The sequence below is a fragment of the Neodiprion fabricii genome, chromosome 3 (genome assembly GCF_021155785.1).
Source record: "Neodiprion fabricii isolate iyNeoFabr1 chromosome 3, iyNeoFabr1.1, whole genome shotgun sequence".
In the NCBI taxonomy this organism is placed as follows: Eukaryota; Metazoa; Arthropoda; class Insecta; order Hymenoptera; family Diprionidae; genus Neodiprion; species Neodiprion fabricii.
The window spans coordinates 28,562,444-28,580,133 of NC_060241.1; the positions used below are offsets into that span (position 1 = coordinate 28,562,444).

The following is a 17,690-nucleotide window of genomic DNA, read 5'->3' on the forward strand; positions in this document are numbered from 1 at the left end:
GTCTCTGGTAATTATATGTATCCCATCTCGCCCTGTCCTACTCCATCCCCCGCTCCCCCCTCCGCCCTCCTTCACCCCTCGGCCACCCTCCGGGTGTCCGGGCCTGTCCTCGACGCCGTATCGCGTAGCGCCGCCGCCGGCGGCGACCGACCGATTCTACGCAACGGTTCGCACGTACAATCACATGCACACATGGCCGCGGGACACTCCGTGCGTGACTACTTCCCGGCACGTGTGCGTTGCGGAACGCTGCAGCGTTATTGTTGTTCACGGCGCGTTCTGTCTCCTGGGCGAATCTCGACAGTGCCCCCAACTTCCGACTGCAAACCGGCTGTATGCCGAACCATTGGCAAATCACCCAGTCCACCATCGCCGTTCTGATTGCGAAATTCACACCGCGCTGATCGTTCTATGTCAGCGATGCAGCTGATTTCGTTTCAATCGCGGTGCTATTCCTGACGGGAAATCAAGGATCTGCTGTGTGAAATTTCCAACCTTCATCAGCCGTAAAGGTTGGAAAGTTATTTTTCATACAAGTCAAGATCTCCACCAGTTTTTAGCTTGAACTCTTATTCGCTTATTGCGATGTGCGATTTAAATTCCGTTTATGAGAAGTTCTCCAGGAGTTGTATGAGAAGCTCAGAATACGAAGGAAATTGACTCCTATACACTTCCCTCCTTCGCGTTTCTGTTCTCCTTCAGCTCGGTGATCACGATTCTCGTTCCGCGGACGGTGAAGAATCGTCGTCACTTCGAGCCGACACCCCAGACTTTTAGATGACACCGTCTTGTGATCGCGTAACAAAAGCGAAGTGCTCGAGTTTATTTCGTAACTGACCAATGCAACCTGCAGTCTCGTAAGAAAGTTATGCGGCAACTCTGCAACCAACGATGACTTTACAAGATTGTCCTAATCGAGGACACCGCATAATAGGTCCGAAATGTCATTCGTCTTCCACCTTCTCTGCAAGTGATACAAATTATTTATTTAACGAGGAGCCATTCAGCGGGAGAACTGTCCTGATAATTTGAAATGTTGAATTTTTAGCCATCTACCTCTAAATTTGTTCGCCCGAAGATGTAGCGGCGCGGAAAGCTTCGGCGGTGGCCGCAGCGAATCCACCGTTGGTGTTTAGAGCGGACGAAGCGCATGAAACAATTGAGAATGACAAGAACACGAGGTAGACATTTTATCGTTGCAATCTGCAACACTTGGCACGACGCTGCTGCGTGGGTGTCGGTGCAGGATGCGTTTATATGCGTGCGGTCTGCAAAGGTGGGCGGGTTGGTCGAGGTGTCGGTGGACGATTCGACGCGTCGAATGCCTGGCGCCGGGTGCGTTAGGACACCGTATATTGCACAAATCACACGCGTTATTGACTGCTATTGTATTTGCACTGCAGGCAATATGTTGTCCAGACCGACCGGTGCGGATTTCGCTAATTCAAGAATTTCACGATCCCGCATAATTGTTGAGCCTGAATCAACCGCTCGGAATGCACACGCGCCTCGATTCAACGGTAATTTAATTAACTATAAATGCAACTCCGTAATGACTGACAAAATCATCTGTAATTACCATGACACACGTGCGTTGCATTCGGATCACGTAATTTCGGAGTTACAGGCTACAACAAGTCGATGCAACTCAGGGTCCGACTTGTCACTCGCAGTTTATCTTTGATTTAAGCCAAGTTTAAATCAATCGAGGAAAAGCTAAAAGCGTGAAAAATTAAACATTTCCGATGAGACGAACTTAGCTGCAAACACACGCTCTGCTACGGAATCTACGTGCACCGCAGACACCGTGCTAAACACGAAACAGGAATGCTTGCTGAAATTTATGTACCGGATGTTGGGCACCTAATAATGTTATTTGCGTTGTTTAAGCGCGAACGCGAAAGCGAGCTATGCGGCTATCTGCCACCGTCACCGCCAACCTCATAACATATAAATAATACGCAATGCCATTTCCGATGCCGTACTTAGTTTATTATTCAGAATTTTTTAACCGGACCGACGTCCGGCGTCGGTGCAGTGCAGCTAATACGTGCGGCAGGCCGGTGTCGTGGTAGTTAACACTCCTCGTGAATAACATGTACAAGATATTGTTTTTCCTGCGATATGCGAGTGTTCACTTTCTGTACTACGAAGGATGGCGTTTCCATGATTTTCTCGAATATCTTGTTTCACTTCACACAACGGCGGCGTGAAATGTTGCTTGCTTGAAAGGTCGAGCATTTGAATCGTAGCAACCGTCGGATCACTGTTTTCCAGTAATGAGATCAATCGGCTCTCAGAGATTTTCAGGAGTATTGTACGTGAATATTGTTAATCCAGGATACTTTTTGAACATCGAATCAACGATAATCGTGCCAGCTCCGTGAAAACAGGAGCAATGGGATTGAACTTTGTGGTTTCACAGCTAGACCGGGGACCACTTTCTCAGCCATGAGTCCCTCGCAAGGAGTGCGTGAGAGAAGAAGACGGCGTCTAGACGGGAAACTGTGCAGCCAAGATCAGTGCGCGGCGCAGGATAAATCAATGTCAAGTGGGGCCCTAACCTGACTCAAGCGAACAAGTTCGGGCTTTCAAACGTAAAATATCTCGAGAAACTGTCTGTCGTACCGAGTGCTGCTGGACGGTTGCCTCTTCAGGTTTCAAGTGGACCGTCTCCCCGCATGTTTACGCATTGTCAGCAATCGTTGTGTGCGCCTGCACCAGCGACGGCGATACGGACGACAAATTATACACGATTTGTTTAAACTCGTTAAACTCGCGAGTCAAGTTGGTCGGTAGTTGACGAGGGGAGTGTTTACGCGCTACCTTGTAAATTAGTCACTGCATGTATACCGCGATCCTCTCGCCGGGCTTAAATCCCTTCTCTAAGTCCTGGAAATCATCACTGTACGCATCGGATGCAATTCAGAATCACGCCTTGATCCGGAAAATTCCATACCTCCCTTTCATCACAAAAGCTATTGCATACGCTTCTGTTGAGGTGAAGTGATACTTGCGGAAAAAAGCAGAAACAAATTGTCGATGTCACTCACCATCGATAATATACCTACTTCCGATTACATTTTGAAATTTTACAAGACGTTGCGCTTTCAGTTCCAACCAGTTTCTGAACAGAATAATTTCTGTATTATACGTACTCTGAATTCGTCTCCGGAATGGTAACATCCCACACCTTTTAAACGAATAATTGAACGAAAGCGTCTTCCTATCGATCATTCATCCTGAATAGCAGGATCTTTGGAAACAAGGTGTGACGCTGCGACTGGCTAGAAAGTAATTTCCCAGACTTCCTCTCTTCCACTGGCCTACCGTACAACAGAAAGTTGAAAGAAAATGAACCAAACGAAAAGCTTGGTCGACTCAGGACCCCGTCAATAGACTCATTGTCACTAATCTTCGAGGACTTCGGAGGCCGCTGTTGTATACTTGTAGTCGTTTCTCTGCTGGAGAGAGTGCCGTTGCAGGCATTCGAACTACGAAGTGTAGTGCACGGCACTCGCCTCGACTCGGGCGTCCCACAGAGAGCAGAGAGACGAAAGGGAAGGCCGGAGAGGCGTCTGGGCGCCAGTCTGGTTGCCACGGGAAATTGGGTTTGGGGCGCCGCGACGGGGACAGTAGGCCACTGGACCACTCTCGGCCAAGCTGCACTCCAACTCACCGCTGGATAAAACTAGCGTACGAATCCAGACCCGGTTGGGGTAGGCCCTGCACACACCGCGTGCACTGCATGTTCTTTCCCATTGTGTTCCGTTACGCTCCTGGCCTCTGTGTTTGGCCCATTGATCTATGGTCGCATCTCAGTCTTCCTTTACTCAAGATTCAAGGGTATCGGTATCCACATTGTGCACGAAGAGAATGTTTTGGCAGTTTAATTTTACTCCGGAAAAACTTGACCAACTTGACGCGTAAAATCATTTTTTATCCGCATATACCGATACGTGAGAAATGCTTATCAATCTGTTCAACCAGAATGAAATGGAAACAGATACTGAATTGCAATTATTTGTACCTACTTATGTAAAAACTTATCGACGATTGTGTGACATTATTCAGTGCTTGTTGTATTCTGCGATACGTACGGTAATATTTCGGCAATACACGAAATCATTGAGGGTAATTGTGACCGCTGGGATTATCGGACAAATCTCAATGGCACTTGGCATAGCGTAATTGATCACGTAGCACGTGTCGCCAGTCTGCGGAATTGGCCTCCCCCGCTTACCTCTCTGCAATATCTGCATTATCGATACAATTCGCAACACTGCGATCGAGGGCCATAAATTACCAGTATGCTCTGTTCGTTGTTTTTTAGAATCGGTTGACAATGAATTATATCTGCAATGTAGGGTAGGATGTATCATCATTACAGGATTTGTAACTAATGATTTGCCACAGGGGAAACAATAGCATGGGGTATTTTCCTCCGATTGCGTATATTAACTGTTTTTCATAATTAATGACAATTTACCTATCATCGCTACTGTATTCATTTTTCAAGTAGAAACGATGGTGGATTAGGATTTGCAGGTTGTGAAAAGCGATGAAGTTGGAGATGGAGGATGGAGCATTTTCATTCGTGGGTGAATCGTGTAGGGAATTAATCTGTTTCCAATTAGTCAAAATTCTGAAGTCCCATTTTAATTGCATCTGACGGTTTAAGCGCGAAGACACATTGGCGCTGTCGCCCAGGTAGAGGCACTTCTGACAATCATGCAGTTAGTCACTCGACACTCCCTGCTGACTGTTGTAAAGCGGTGCCACTATCTCACGGACGTCGCGACGCCCCGTGTAAAAAGCATCCGCGTATCGGATCCCGAGTGCCTGCATACCTACCCTGAGCCGGTGAGTTGCGAGCGTATTACCGATTCACAAGTCACATAAATGATTCGTTCAATCCTATGCCTGAATTAATAAACACAAAACAGATTGCTACCGCCGACCGTCCTGACTAATGACGTATTTACCTTTTTGAGTTCTCTTCCCGCCTTCCCCCTCCTCTCTGTATGGCAGTAAATACGCGATGCAGTTCATTAAAATTTACTTTATGAACTCGAGCGTTGGCGCGTTCACTGTGCGCATAATAAAACCATGTTTCAATAGAGAAAATGTTACGCGTATACCTCAATAATAGCTGATTGCACTTTCTGTTGCAGTGAATTACAAGAAGAGAAATAAACGAATACAAATGAAATTTTTTTTTAACAAAGGTGAACAACTAGCATCTTCACGCGTCGCTAGCTTCGTACCACGCATCGTTCGAATTGAATAAAACATATTTTGATGGTGAATCGGGGGTTGACTTTGGCTAAAAATCGTTAATACTCGCATTCGCTTACCTATATACACGTATGTATAATGCGGGTACGAATGAGTGTTTTTGTTTTATTCAAATTTTTTAGTATCAGAGAGCGAGCTTTCGGAGACGTGATAGATAAATCAAAAGTATAAAGTGGACGGTACACAATTTTGGCATATTTATGCGGACAATTTAGTGATACACATGCGTGATAGTCGATATTTCCATCAAAAGCATACCTACCTAGGACTCGTTCCCGGTCACGCCCACGATTCCCAACGATGCTTTATGATATTTTGGGGCGGGTTTGACAGCCAGGCACCGACCAGTTGTTGCTATTTATTCCCACATTACGTTGCTCTGTTACTGCGTTTCGAGTGTCACCACGTAATTTGCATTATAAGTGCCAATGTTGTCATCATGCTCGTCCATATTACCCGCTCATCCCCGCGGTTGACCAGTGCCGTAGAATTATCATTTTATGACCAAGATCAACCGAACCGTCGACGCTGCAGTGGAAATGAGCAAACGTGCCAACCTTATCATAATTTATTGTCCCCGTTTCATGTTATTATTACATTTGAACTTCTTTTTCGCATAATATCCTTTTTTCCATTCAGCATCCGTGATGCTCCAAGGAGGTACAGAACTAGGTGCGCAGTTCCAAATGTGAGCACAATTGACATCGTTTAATTGTTTTACCCCATTTGTAGAATTGGAAACTGAATTTCAGGGATATATGTTTAATAGCCAAGCATTGGAGGAAATTGAGTCGATCAATGAAAAAGTTGAAAAATGATAGGCATAGGAAGTGAATAGAGAAAATGATAAATGGAGATGGTATCTTTCGAGCTATGAAACTGCCAACGACCTGGTACAACTTGCTGTTAACATTATGCTTACCGTATCACGATATTTCGAGTGAATTTGAACATTGCAAGTCAGCGTGCGGAGAATGAACGCATCGAAAGAGAAAGAGAGATAGAGCGAAAGGGTGAGGGAAAAGAAGATGGACTACGCGATGACCGTGGTCAGTGGTAAAAAAGAGACTCCGATGAAGGCACTCGAAAAGCCCGCAAGCTGGCAAATGACCCCAAACAAATTTCCGGACACTGTTGAGCACTCTGCCGTTACAGGTGAGGCAATAAATTTCTCATCCGTTTGCCAAAATTTCAAAGTATTGAATTGGTATGTTTCGAATAAGAATCAGACGCGATCCGCGCTCTTCGCAATTGCCGATCTTGAATTTGAATTTCCAGCTACTCAAGTATATAGATGGATAGAACGTCTAAATCCGGCGAAGAAATTGTAGGTGGTATTCGCAAAACAAAGCAGGCCCGCGTTTGGATCGACGATTTGTTGAAATTTATCAGGCGCTGCTCGCAATTAGGCAAATAACCAGCCTAACGGAATAGAAACGGAAAGGATGCTTCGCGAGAATGGAAAATGGGGTGCAGGAAGGGCGTAACGACAAACAATCTCTCTCTCAACGGCAACAGAGTTTCATTTCATTTGTTCATCCCTCGAATTTTCCACCCCCTCCTCGCCCGCCTCTTGCCCTCTTGCCCTCTTGCCATCCTGCCACTCTTCCTTCCGTGTCTCGAACACCCTCTAATTTGCCAGTGTGCCCACGCCACCCCGTGCCTATCAAACCACCCACCCACCCAACCTTGTGCCACCCCCGTATCGTTGCGCTGACACACCGAGCCGTGATTTGGGTATCTCGAGGCTCCGATTGGTCGCTTCGTTTCGTACCAGCTCTGAAATCAGTTCTCCGGAATTGGCTGTGAGCCAGATTGATCATCTTCGTTCTTACGCGTTAGTATATAAACACACACACACACACACACACACACACCCAATTTGTGGTACCTGAGCGGTGAGATAATGAGGGGAGTTAGTGCACGGTCTCAGAGACGCGGCAAATATCTTGGAGATTTCGATCTAAAGTACAGCTAATGAATGAACGTGTATTATAGTTGCAATAAAATGGCAGATAATAATAATTGCAGTTTTTACGAGGTCGTCTCGCGCCGTCGGGAATTCTTCGGGCAACGACCGCGCGGCGGAGATAAAGATTTCAATTCCAGGAATGAAAATCATTGATCAATTTAACAATTGACCTGAAATTCCCAGCCATAACGAACCGCCGCAGTCTTATACCTCCCACGCGAAACAACGATCGACGTATTTTCAGTCGCGTTTATACCGACCGACGGATTCGTCCCGTCACTAGTTCGTTCTCCTTTTTCTCCATATCTCGTCCTTCTTTACATTCTTCACCCAGCGTTTATTCCTCGCGCTCTACCTCTGTCGGTGTACTCTATACTTTTCATTTCCGGACTGGTGCGTAGGATCGCGTGTTCAACGTCTACGGCCACACGGTTGTTAATCGTATCTTCATTCGAGAAAGATGCAATCAACTCGGAGACACGATCAGGATGGCTCTTCGTGCCTTCGCCTTGTGTCATTATACCTCGATCCGTACATTGACGCCTCTTGTGTTCTCGCGCTGATGAAATTTCTAAACGATCCTAGTTGCGGGAACTTGAAAATGTGCACAGCATACGTAAAGCAATCCTTTGTGTGGTTTAAACATCAGTTAGTTATATTACAATATTTACAATACTGTTTGGTGATTGCAGCGATGAGTCGTTTGTTGTACCGCTGTATACCTATCGTCGTAGTATTCGGCCTGCAATAGTTTTTTCTGAAAGCATCGATATAAAAATGATTGATGCCCGTTATTGCAACAACTGGGTAAGTATTACTCGGAGTGCATATCCTTGAAGATATAATGTAACAACGTGGGTTTTTCCCTTTGTTCAAAAGCAGCGGAGTGAAACTGGAGAACGACAATAGAGCATGTACACCGAGTACCAACTTATCGACACAAATTAACAGAAGTGTGAGGGAACAGCTGAATATTAATAACCGGTCGAAGGTTTTTGCTCGAGTCGAAATATTCGGAATCTTCTTTCGCATATTAAACGTCGTCGCTTCACTGATCTCGGAACTTATTACGAGCCTGTCGGCGCTTTGTGCCCACAATCGTAAGATCACTTGCAGTTCTTTTTGATTCTCTTCGTTTTTTTGTTCCTTCTTCGCCACTTTTTCTTCGTAGTAGGCGGTTAAGTCAGAGGAACTGCAATTGATGCGGCCGACGACTGAGATACACTGCTGTGAACCGACCGAAGACGAGTTTACGGAGCTGAGGGAGTGGGAAATGAATAATTAGTCACGCGGATTCACTGCCATTTCTCAGCTCTCGTATACGCATGCATTCCGAACGAAGTAGTACATCGACACCACGGCTTATACTTATATTATAACGGCTGCGTTAATTTACGAAAAATGGAAGCCGGTGTGAGATTAAACTTCTGATAACTTTTGTGACTCAAATTTGCGAAATAGACTTTTCAGCGAGTCAAAGCTGATCTGGGCCTTGTCCCCTGCTTACAGCCGCTGGGGAAAAGATTAAAAATCTTGCTTTTTCTTTCGGTATTTTTTGATCGCAAAGTGGATCACTACGGCGGGTATAGCGGAAGACATGTGCATAACAAGACACACGATGTCGAAGTGGCTGCTCTGCGAGTGGCTATTGAAATTCCGAGTCCTGAAGCGGGCGGCGTGCGGCGCAGAGATATTGGAGGCAATGAGGCGGGCCACTTTTAACAAGACGACTCCACTCCAGGAGCCCGATATCCTCGATGCTCCGTTGTTATAGAATCCTATAAAATTACGAACCGCCCCTTGTCAGCGTGACGTCACTGATCCCAATTTACAAACGAGAGAAGGTTATAGACCACTTCCCGACCTCGTCCGCCTCTTCTTGTACATTTCGTTATGCGTACACCTACGGATGCTTTTGACGGCTGCATTTCCGCTCCATAATTTTCACGATTCTCCTAAACCAGGGTTCACGTTTTTCACGGATCGTATCGATCAACGGCGCCCTGCTTCATGTTCCGGGAAAACGGAAGACTCGTTCGAGGATCTGCTGCGGATCGCGTTGAAGAAATCCCTGCGGTTTTGGGTGAGTCGATTTTGTATCCTCTATCGGTCACCGTTCTGAAGTCGAGGACCCGGAGGGGGGCGTACAAGGCGTGCGTATTCTACGGCCGCAAAGTGCCCGGAGGCGAGCGACGCGAGTTCCCTCGACGCAACTTACTACGATTTTATTCGTTTTTACATACGGCCCGGTACGCGATAAGAAAATAACCGCGATATTTTACCTTTTTATACGACTGTTTTGCCTTGAGGTGTCGGCCGACTCCCGTTCCTCCCGCGTGGGAATATCAACTACAGGGATTTCACGTATGCCACTGATATGCGAAATAAGTAGCCTCGAGCGGCCTTCCTTCCGGCACGCTTTATTGACCTCAATCCCTCCCCCATTCCCGGTACCATCGACTCTCCTTCTTCGCCATCCCCAGCTTCGAATCTTCCCATGTAATACGCGCTCGTTCAAGCGTGCGGATAGGTGTGCTAGATGTATCATTTACAAGGTCCACCTGAGCCCTTGTTCGGCAAAATTATATTCATACAGTGTAAATGAATGTCAAAACTTTATGAAACTTAACAGCAGTAGCTGATTCGATTATGAGGATGCAAATTGATATTGTCAGTCTCGTTTATAATTCTTGTGGCCCCTTATTTTTTCAGAAAAGAAGTAAGCCTCCGTTGTGTAGATGCCCAGGCATGCGTTGTATTGGAGTTAGAAGTGGCCTGATTAAGGTTCATATGATGTTGAAACATTGCAGATCGTACCGAGACATTGTTGCCCTGTCAGGCTTTCAAATTGTACAGGCAATTGTTAGTCTGAAAATTCGACTACTTAAGCCTATCTTGAATTAAGTCAAGTCAATGCGCGTTGCAATTCACCTTGCGCCGCAAACTTATCCTCTTGGCACTTTTCAGCACAGTAATCAATTTAAGGGTTCGCCAGACGATTACTAACACGACGAGTGCCTACCAGATGTAACGACTGCTCCTCGAAATTAAAACAACTGGAGGAAGTATTTAAAGGTGATGTCAAACGTTCAGTCAAAAAATCTTAGGTGAAAAATGTCCGCTAATAAGTGCATTTGCGTAGCCGGCTCTAATATGAGTATATTCTGGGTTACTGTTTTAACTGTTGTCAGTCAACGGGAATGAAGTTATTTTTGTTCCCTGATTCATCGTCTGTTTTTAAATACCAATTTATCCAGTCTTCTACTTTAGATGCCATGAAAACATACTTTATATTATATCTCTCCCAAATTCAAACTGTGTAGACCTTTTCGTCTAAGTCATAATTGTAGCTGAAGTGGTGAATGCCTCAAGCACTGTAAAAGAAAAATTGAGGGTGAACGGTTTGGATTTGTCGTTGGTGAGCCGTAAATGATGATCAAGGATGACGAACAATTTACATATGTATAATTTTTATTCCTTGCTTATCAATCATCATATATAGTGAGCATACAGGTGATATCTGTTTTAAAATACTATGGTTCTTTATGCGTCTTTCAAGCATGTGCAATCAACTTTTTGAGTTAACGTACAATTCATGAAGTAACACGACTTCACCGGAATTTAGTCGATTGGACATTAGAAATACCTCAAGTCTGTTTGAGATGTTAGAAATATTGTAATTCCGTAATGCGCTGTATTTTAAGGATGTAAAGGCGTATAGGTCGAAATCATGCTAGATCAATGAAAATTATACAAATTGTTCTCAATTTTATTTTAAACACCTATAAGACTATAGTAGGTATGCAATATTACATAGATATGCTCCTCAACGCTCGAAATTAAGTCGAACAAATATTTTATTACACACATAAGTCCTTGAAAACTAGATAGATCCTGATAACTCTCGGTTGAAATTGGTCTGTCAGTGATTACGGATATATCATTTAAGTTCGAACTGCTTATCAAGTGATTTTCAGATCAGAATGATTCTAGAAATTAGAAAATATGATTTTCGATATTTCTTGAAAATTGCTTTCATCGCATTTCCATGCTGTAATAGTTTACAGTTAACAGTGATTTGTGTCATTGGATAATCATTTATTGATAAAGCGGAAATACCTGTCCAATTTGACAAGTATTAATATACAGAAAATGTGAAGAATGTAATAATCCGAGATTTGGTTGTTTTAATATCTCTTTTCCCATTCATCTAATAGCTTGGCTGTAACACAAGAATATTCGTGAGGTACGACAGACTTTAATTAAATCTAATTTATGGGATCCACTAAATTATTCATCTCAATTCAAAAGAAATAGTTCAGTTACAAACGTAGGTTTGTTTTGCTGAACTGGTTGAAGTTTTTTACAGTACAACGGAATCCACCTGTATATCTTTCGCAAGCGTTGCCTGAATTGCCTGTGCCACAGTTAAGTTAACAAATGCAAACGGAGATCAACGATAAATTCTTTTATTGTAAAAGTTGAAAACAAATTGTTTCGTTATTGTAACGTAAATGGAAATGAGTACGAACTGCACACGTCAGTGTGGAAGAAGGATATGTATTTCAAACCCTAATAGTACCGAAGGTATCTACACTGTTCTCAATTTCATTTTGAGTGAAGATCGTGGAAAGGTCTAAAATTTGAACATCTTGTTCCACTCCATCAGTTCCACCCTTTAATATAAAATATCCTACTATGACGATAATTTTTATAGGAAGGAACGAATTATATTCAAAAATTTCGAGATCAGTGAAAGAAGAATTTTTGAAAAAATCGCATGAAATGAATGTTTAATTTAATGAATTGAACATTTTAATATGAATTGAATTAGAATATCTATATCGAATGCAGGTATGTTAATTGTTTGATACACTGCATTGGGAGTGGATTATACGCTCTAACACGAATGAGCTGTAGTTTTCGCATTACACATTACGTCAGTCGTAAACGCCAAGAGAATATCGTCGAAGAAAGAGTTAGTAACAGGTTTGAAGAGCTGCTTTGAGGTTGCCCCTTGGTATTCTATTGAAATTGAATTGTTCGTAGATTGAAAATAGTACTTCATGTCATTGACCATAGTTTCAATTACATTGCTGCATATATTACGTAATGTGAATATCGTATTATTAAGTTCGTATCTCATTTCAGTATTGTTCTGTTGGTGTGCTATTTTCATTAACGGTACATACCAACTATCAATCACAGCATGACTTAAACAGACTGCTGTATCTTTCATGATATCCATTTCCTGCAAGATTCCGGACAATTCATTTTGTTGGATTGTTCTTAATATAGTAAACAAACTCCCAACCATTGAATTGAGCGCAGCGTATGTTGAGCCCTGAACGGTCGCTACACTCGAAGAAGTTTCGGGGATGACTGTTTTCATTGTGTAATATGCACATTCGGTTAGTACCCTGAAGAACGTGTACGTCACATTTGCAGCACTGTCGATCATATCGGTTCCACTGTAATTCGCGCTGCAGGCATTTGTACGGATTTCGTTGAAAAAAACATCAAACCCTTTGTCGACAGCAGCGTGAGCTTTCTGACGTTGCATTTCTATTAGAGAAAAACCATCCGAAATTTTGGATTTCCGAATGAGACTGACTACTACGCGCAATTGTATAGCCTGGTACGTGAAAGATATTCGATATTTCACATTGGTGTTGCACTCAAGTTGGAGGTTATTGAGAAGAATCACACTTCTGCTGCTTGAAATTCTGCTCGACGAGGAAATCTGCCCAGCGAGAATTCTGATGGCGTAGAATATGTTCTTACATGAATCTTGACTTCTTTCTAATGATTTTTTCAAACATTGTTTCATAATCGCGTCCACTCGAACATCTTTCATATCGAAATTTCCAATAAATTCGTGAGCCTTCGTAATCGCAGCTGTGTAGTTGGAAGATGATTGCTTCTCCATCTCTTCAATTTTAGCCTGAAATCCTTTACAATCTCGACATTGCGCCAATTGCATTGCCTTGAAGATAATCTCAATCGCTTTTCTAACAAAGCCGATAATTTCTGTCCGTGCGGGTTGGGATGTCCATGGAGTAATTTTTGCAAGTGGGCTGAAAGTAATGTCTAATGCACCTATGAGTTGGTTTACCGTTTCATTCACAGCATCCGTATAATTTTCGATGGAATAATTGGACGACGAATAATTACCAGAATTAATGTTGTTCAAGGCGGTAAACATTTTATCGAAAATAATTCGGACAGCATCGAATATTCTTAAGTTAGTTGGTGGTTCGTTCATTTGAATCTGAGACATATTCATTGTGCTTTGACGATCCTTGGTCGAAGTATATACAGCAAGCAATCGCAGCGTATTGAACCAGGATTCAGACCGGGTTACCCATCCTGAGGATGCATTTACACGGCACCGATCGATCAAAGATTGACTATCATTACATCCATGCCCGGTTCCTTTCATAGTGCCAAGCAGGGTCTCAAGTCCATTGAAAACAGGATCTATTGCCCATTGGGCATGCTCAATTGCACTGATTTGACATTTCTTTAAGAGATCACCCATATAGTCTGTGGATGTTTGATCGTTTGTAATTACCCTGTCTAAAATTTCATACCGATTTTTTATTTCAGACAAAGATAAGCTTCTGTAGGTATCATGTAAATTTTGCACCACGGAATCACTTGTAGATTTGCTGAATCTTATTTCGTCAAAAATGTAGCTGCATACTTGATTCACTGATTCGGCTATTGAAAACCGGGTAGCTATAGCAGTCGATGCAGTTACCTTATTTATTGATGAGGTTACATGTTCAAGCACATCATACGCTGCATTGTAGTAGGATTTTGCTTTCTCTTCGGCCATGTCGAATTTGCAGCATTCACATCCAGTGTTATTGTCAACTATTCCACAAACTGATTTTAGTTTGAAATCCATTGCATCGAACTCCGTTTTAAGACCTGCTTCTATGTAATTCAGCATCGTGTCTTGGCCCGTTTGTATAAGAATGATTTGTTCCAGTAAACTATCAAAATTTTTTTCGGCCTTGCTATAAGCCCAAAATTCAACTATATAGTACAGAAGATATGTTTCTCTTCTAAACAACTTGAGTGTATTATTCTTTCTTTCGTGCAACGCGCAGAGACAATCCTCACTATCAGAGGCAGATCCGGTAAAGGCCTTGAGCATGATCAAACTTGCCTCAAAAAATTGATTAATTGCTCTCACGCAGGTGTCAATTGCTTTGGTTTCGGTATGATTAATAAAAAATTCCATTCCAGGTTGGAGTGCCTGGTAATTTTGCATTCTCATGTAAAGGCTCTTGACGACAGTAGTGACTCCAGATGTAATGGAATTCTGCCTTTTTTTAATGTTATCCATAATTTGGGAATTATTCATACTGTCCTGGTTATTGCACCGGACATTTGATATTTCCGTAAATGTTTCAATAAGTTCATTAATGACTTCACGCACTCCAAATTTTATGATGTATTTGCTCATTTCAGGTGTCGCAGAAGGCTCTATCCCAGCAAATGCATCGTTAATTAAATACAATGCCTCCAAATTTCCACTATTCATTGCCTCTTTGAGTTGCATTAATTCATAGCCGATATCGTGACAAGGATCTCTTCCCTCAATAAGGGCAATAATTGCAGACGCCATGAAAATGAAAGGTTTCTCGTTGGCAGTGCGAAATTTCTCTTCCGAGATCTCCCTGTAATTTTTAAGTCCACACCAGTTAGGCGATTGTCCAGGCGATGATAACACTCCGAGACAGCATTGTGCTGCCATTGCGAGCATCACTTTAAAGATACGACGGTTTTCCATTTTTTTCGGAATCTGACTCTTTAATGCCGAACCTTGCTTATATATAGCTCTGTGTTCTAAATTTGAATTACTTCATATTGATACAATTGGTGTATAATTCGTTGTCAAATTGTGTACACAAGTAGGTCGATATTCGATGGTGTTGCAATTGCATACATACACTTTGGATATTTTAATGATTATCATGTGAACGTTACCTGTCGATGTGGCACTCGTCGCGCAACCCAGTTTAATTTTCACTCAAAGCATATTTGCAAGCTATAAATATACGAACACAAAAAAACTGTAAATTATTACTTTATTTTTTCATGAATAAAGCTGACTGTTGATACAATTTTCAATGGAGTTTACGCATCTGTAATAACTTTCATTGTATCACCATCATTTTGCCATACGATATCGGCAGCGGTAAACGCGCGCCAATTCCATATTTTTATAATGCGGATTTCTTGCAATATTTACATATTTATTGCAGTGGTTGAAGATTTCAACAAGACAAAGAACAATAATCTATACTCGAGAAAAAAGGTAATCTATCGCCAACTACCCGGCACTTGTACGGCAGGTGTACTTTGTTGACCCTCTTAAGCATTCGCTCAAATTAAAACATACATCTGTCCAAACTAATAACTCACACTTGTCACAAAGTCTGAGTTGTTTTTCACTATGACTGTTTGCAAAAGCGGCAGACATTGCATTACTAATCATGTTATATGGAATCGCTTGAACTGGTCAATCACCCGTGGTATCATCAAATTCAATACGTCTTTCCCACACGCTCCAGTTACTATTATTTGAACACGCTAATATTTTTGGTAGACAGGTGTTCAATATTGATAAGCAACAATATACAAAAGTCAACCATGTGTTAAAAAAGTTGGATAGGTTAGTGGTGTTGTTTTAAATTTCTGTTTCATCACTTCCATCGCAAATTACTTGCACCACGGTTAATAGCTGTTTGATGAAACAATTTCAAACGGATAGGAGAAAAGTTGAAAACAAGTAATTAATCTGGCTGAATATGTTGGGCGAGCCAACGAACTTCCCGCTTGTTTCATAGTTTCATTAGTGAGATTTCATAATTTGACCTTTTTCTTCAATTTTGGTATCGAAACAACTTAAAAACCACTGAACGAAACATATACAAAATCTAACAAGTTCTGAAATTGGTTGATCCGTGCTCGAGATGTCGTCGGTCAACAAGTTGATTACGGAGCAGGAGCATATTTCTATCTGAGAATGGTCGGAGGTGATTCTTTGGACCTTGAAATGTGGAGATGGATTGGAAATTTCAAAACTTCACTTACACGGTGAGTAATTATACAATAACTCTCCTTATTTTCTTTTTCCTCCGAAAGAAAGAGGAACGGAAATCGAAACTGAAGATACCAGATTTCTTATTAGCATGAAGAAAATGAGAAAGCAACAGTGCTATATAAAGTAAGAAAAACTGCGTCACCGCGTCAATCTCCATCCGTGGAAATACCGGTATTATAAACTCTGAACGAATAAAATACACTATGATTTTAAGGCAGCATGTGAGAAATATAAAGATGAATAACAAAATACATTTATAGTAACTGATGTATCTCACGGGGAAGATTCGACCAGTGCAGTGCTTCACAGATAAATCTGCAGTGTGAATAAAATTTCTAAATGAAAATGATGTACAACACGCTGAATAATAGCATACGGCTTACACAGTTTCTCGTTACATTGAAATGCGTCAACATCGACGTTGCAGCGCTGCAGCGTACAGAAATGAACGAAATAAGCAACGGGCCAAAAGCTATCTCCTTTTTGTGATGGCCTCCGTTTCTCTGCCGACAAGAAATCCCGCAGTCCCAGACTATCTCGTATTGCTGCCAGGCCTTTCTGCCCTTTGCGAACTCACCCCTTTCTCTTCCGCAGGCGCGGTGGTTCGAGGAGAATACTGCCAACATCTCCGGTCGAATCACATTACGTATTATTGCTTATTGTTCGGCAGTCACTAGTCGGTCAGATCCTACCATCGCCTTCGACCACAGCGCATCCCCGAGTTACAGGATGTAACTTGTTACTTAATTTTTTCAGATACTTACCCAGCGGTGGCCAAATTACAACAATGCGTTCAAAGATTTTTAATCCGTTATTGTTACATTACGAAAAACCAGCCGTTTTGTCATGGCACGCCTGTCTTGGAAATAATATTTGTATTTTAACCACCGAATGATTGCTCTTCTGTACACTTCCCTGCGTGTATACAGAGATTGGCTGACTATGATTACTTTTGCCAGAATTTACATCACTTCGGTTCTGTAACGTGCATTGATTTTTACACCTTTATAAATTGTAGTTAAATGTGTACTGGGTTGCACTGATATAGATTTCATTGCTCGATAGAATGAGTCGCTGGATGAAGACTATGGGCAAAGTACAAATATCAATAGTATTAAAGAAAGCGAAAAGTATGTAATTGAGTTTATAGGACATATTTAAGTGGAACCATAATACGATCTATGTAAAAAAGCAAAGACTCGGAGACTGCACGAAACTAGCGAGTTTTCTAATTTTTTTACGTTTTGGCATTAGTAACGCTTGATTCAGCACTTGCTGCTCGGACAGTTTCATTTGTTT

At 42.2% G+C, this 17,690-nt stretch overlaps 1 protein-coding gene across 2 annotated transcripts; it reads right to left on the reverse strand.

Moving 5' to 3' along the window:
* Positions 1-10,768: 10,768 nt before the first annotated feature.
* On the reverse strand, positions 10,769-15,054 carry LOC124178138. Of its 2 annotated transcripts, none has more exons than XM_046561312.1 (2): positions 14,034-14,095; positions 10,769-13,849 (listed from the first exon to the last, which is right to left on the reverse strand). In XM_046561312.1, exon 2 carries the CDS (start codon positions 13,809-13,811, stop codon positions 12,171-12,173), a length of 1,641 nt encoding a protein of 546 aa, XP_046417268.1. In that variant the 5' UTR covers positions 13,812-13,849; positions 14,034-14,095; the 3' UTR covers positions 10,769-12,170. The 2 variants fall into 2 exon arrangements, with proteins under 2 accessions (XP_046417268.1, XP_046417270.1); XM_046561314.1 differs by having other exon boundaries at positions 13,830-13,849; positions 14,034-15,054.
* Positions 15,055-17,690: the final 2,636 nt, after the last annotated feature.

Coding starts and splice junctions, on each gene's coding strand:
- LOC124178138 (XM_046561312.1), bottom strand. CDS start 13,811: ATGGGTGATCTCTTAAAGAAATGTCAAATCAGTGCAATTGAGCATGCC.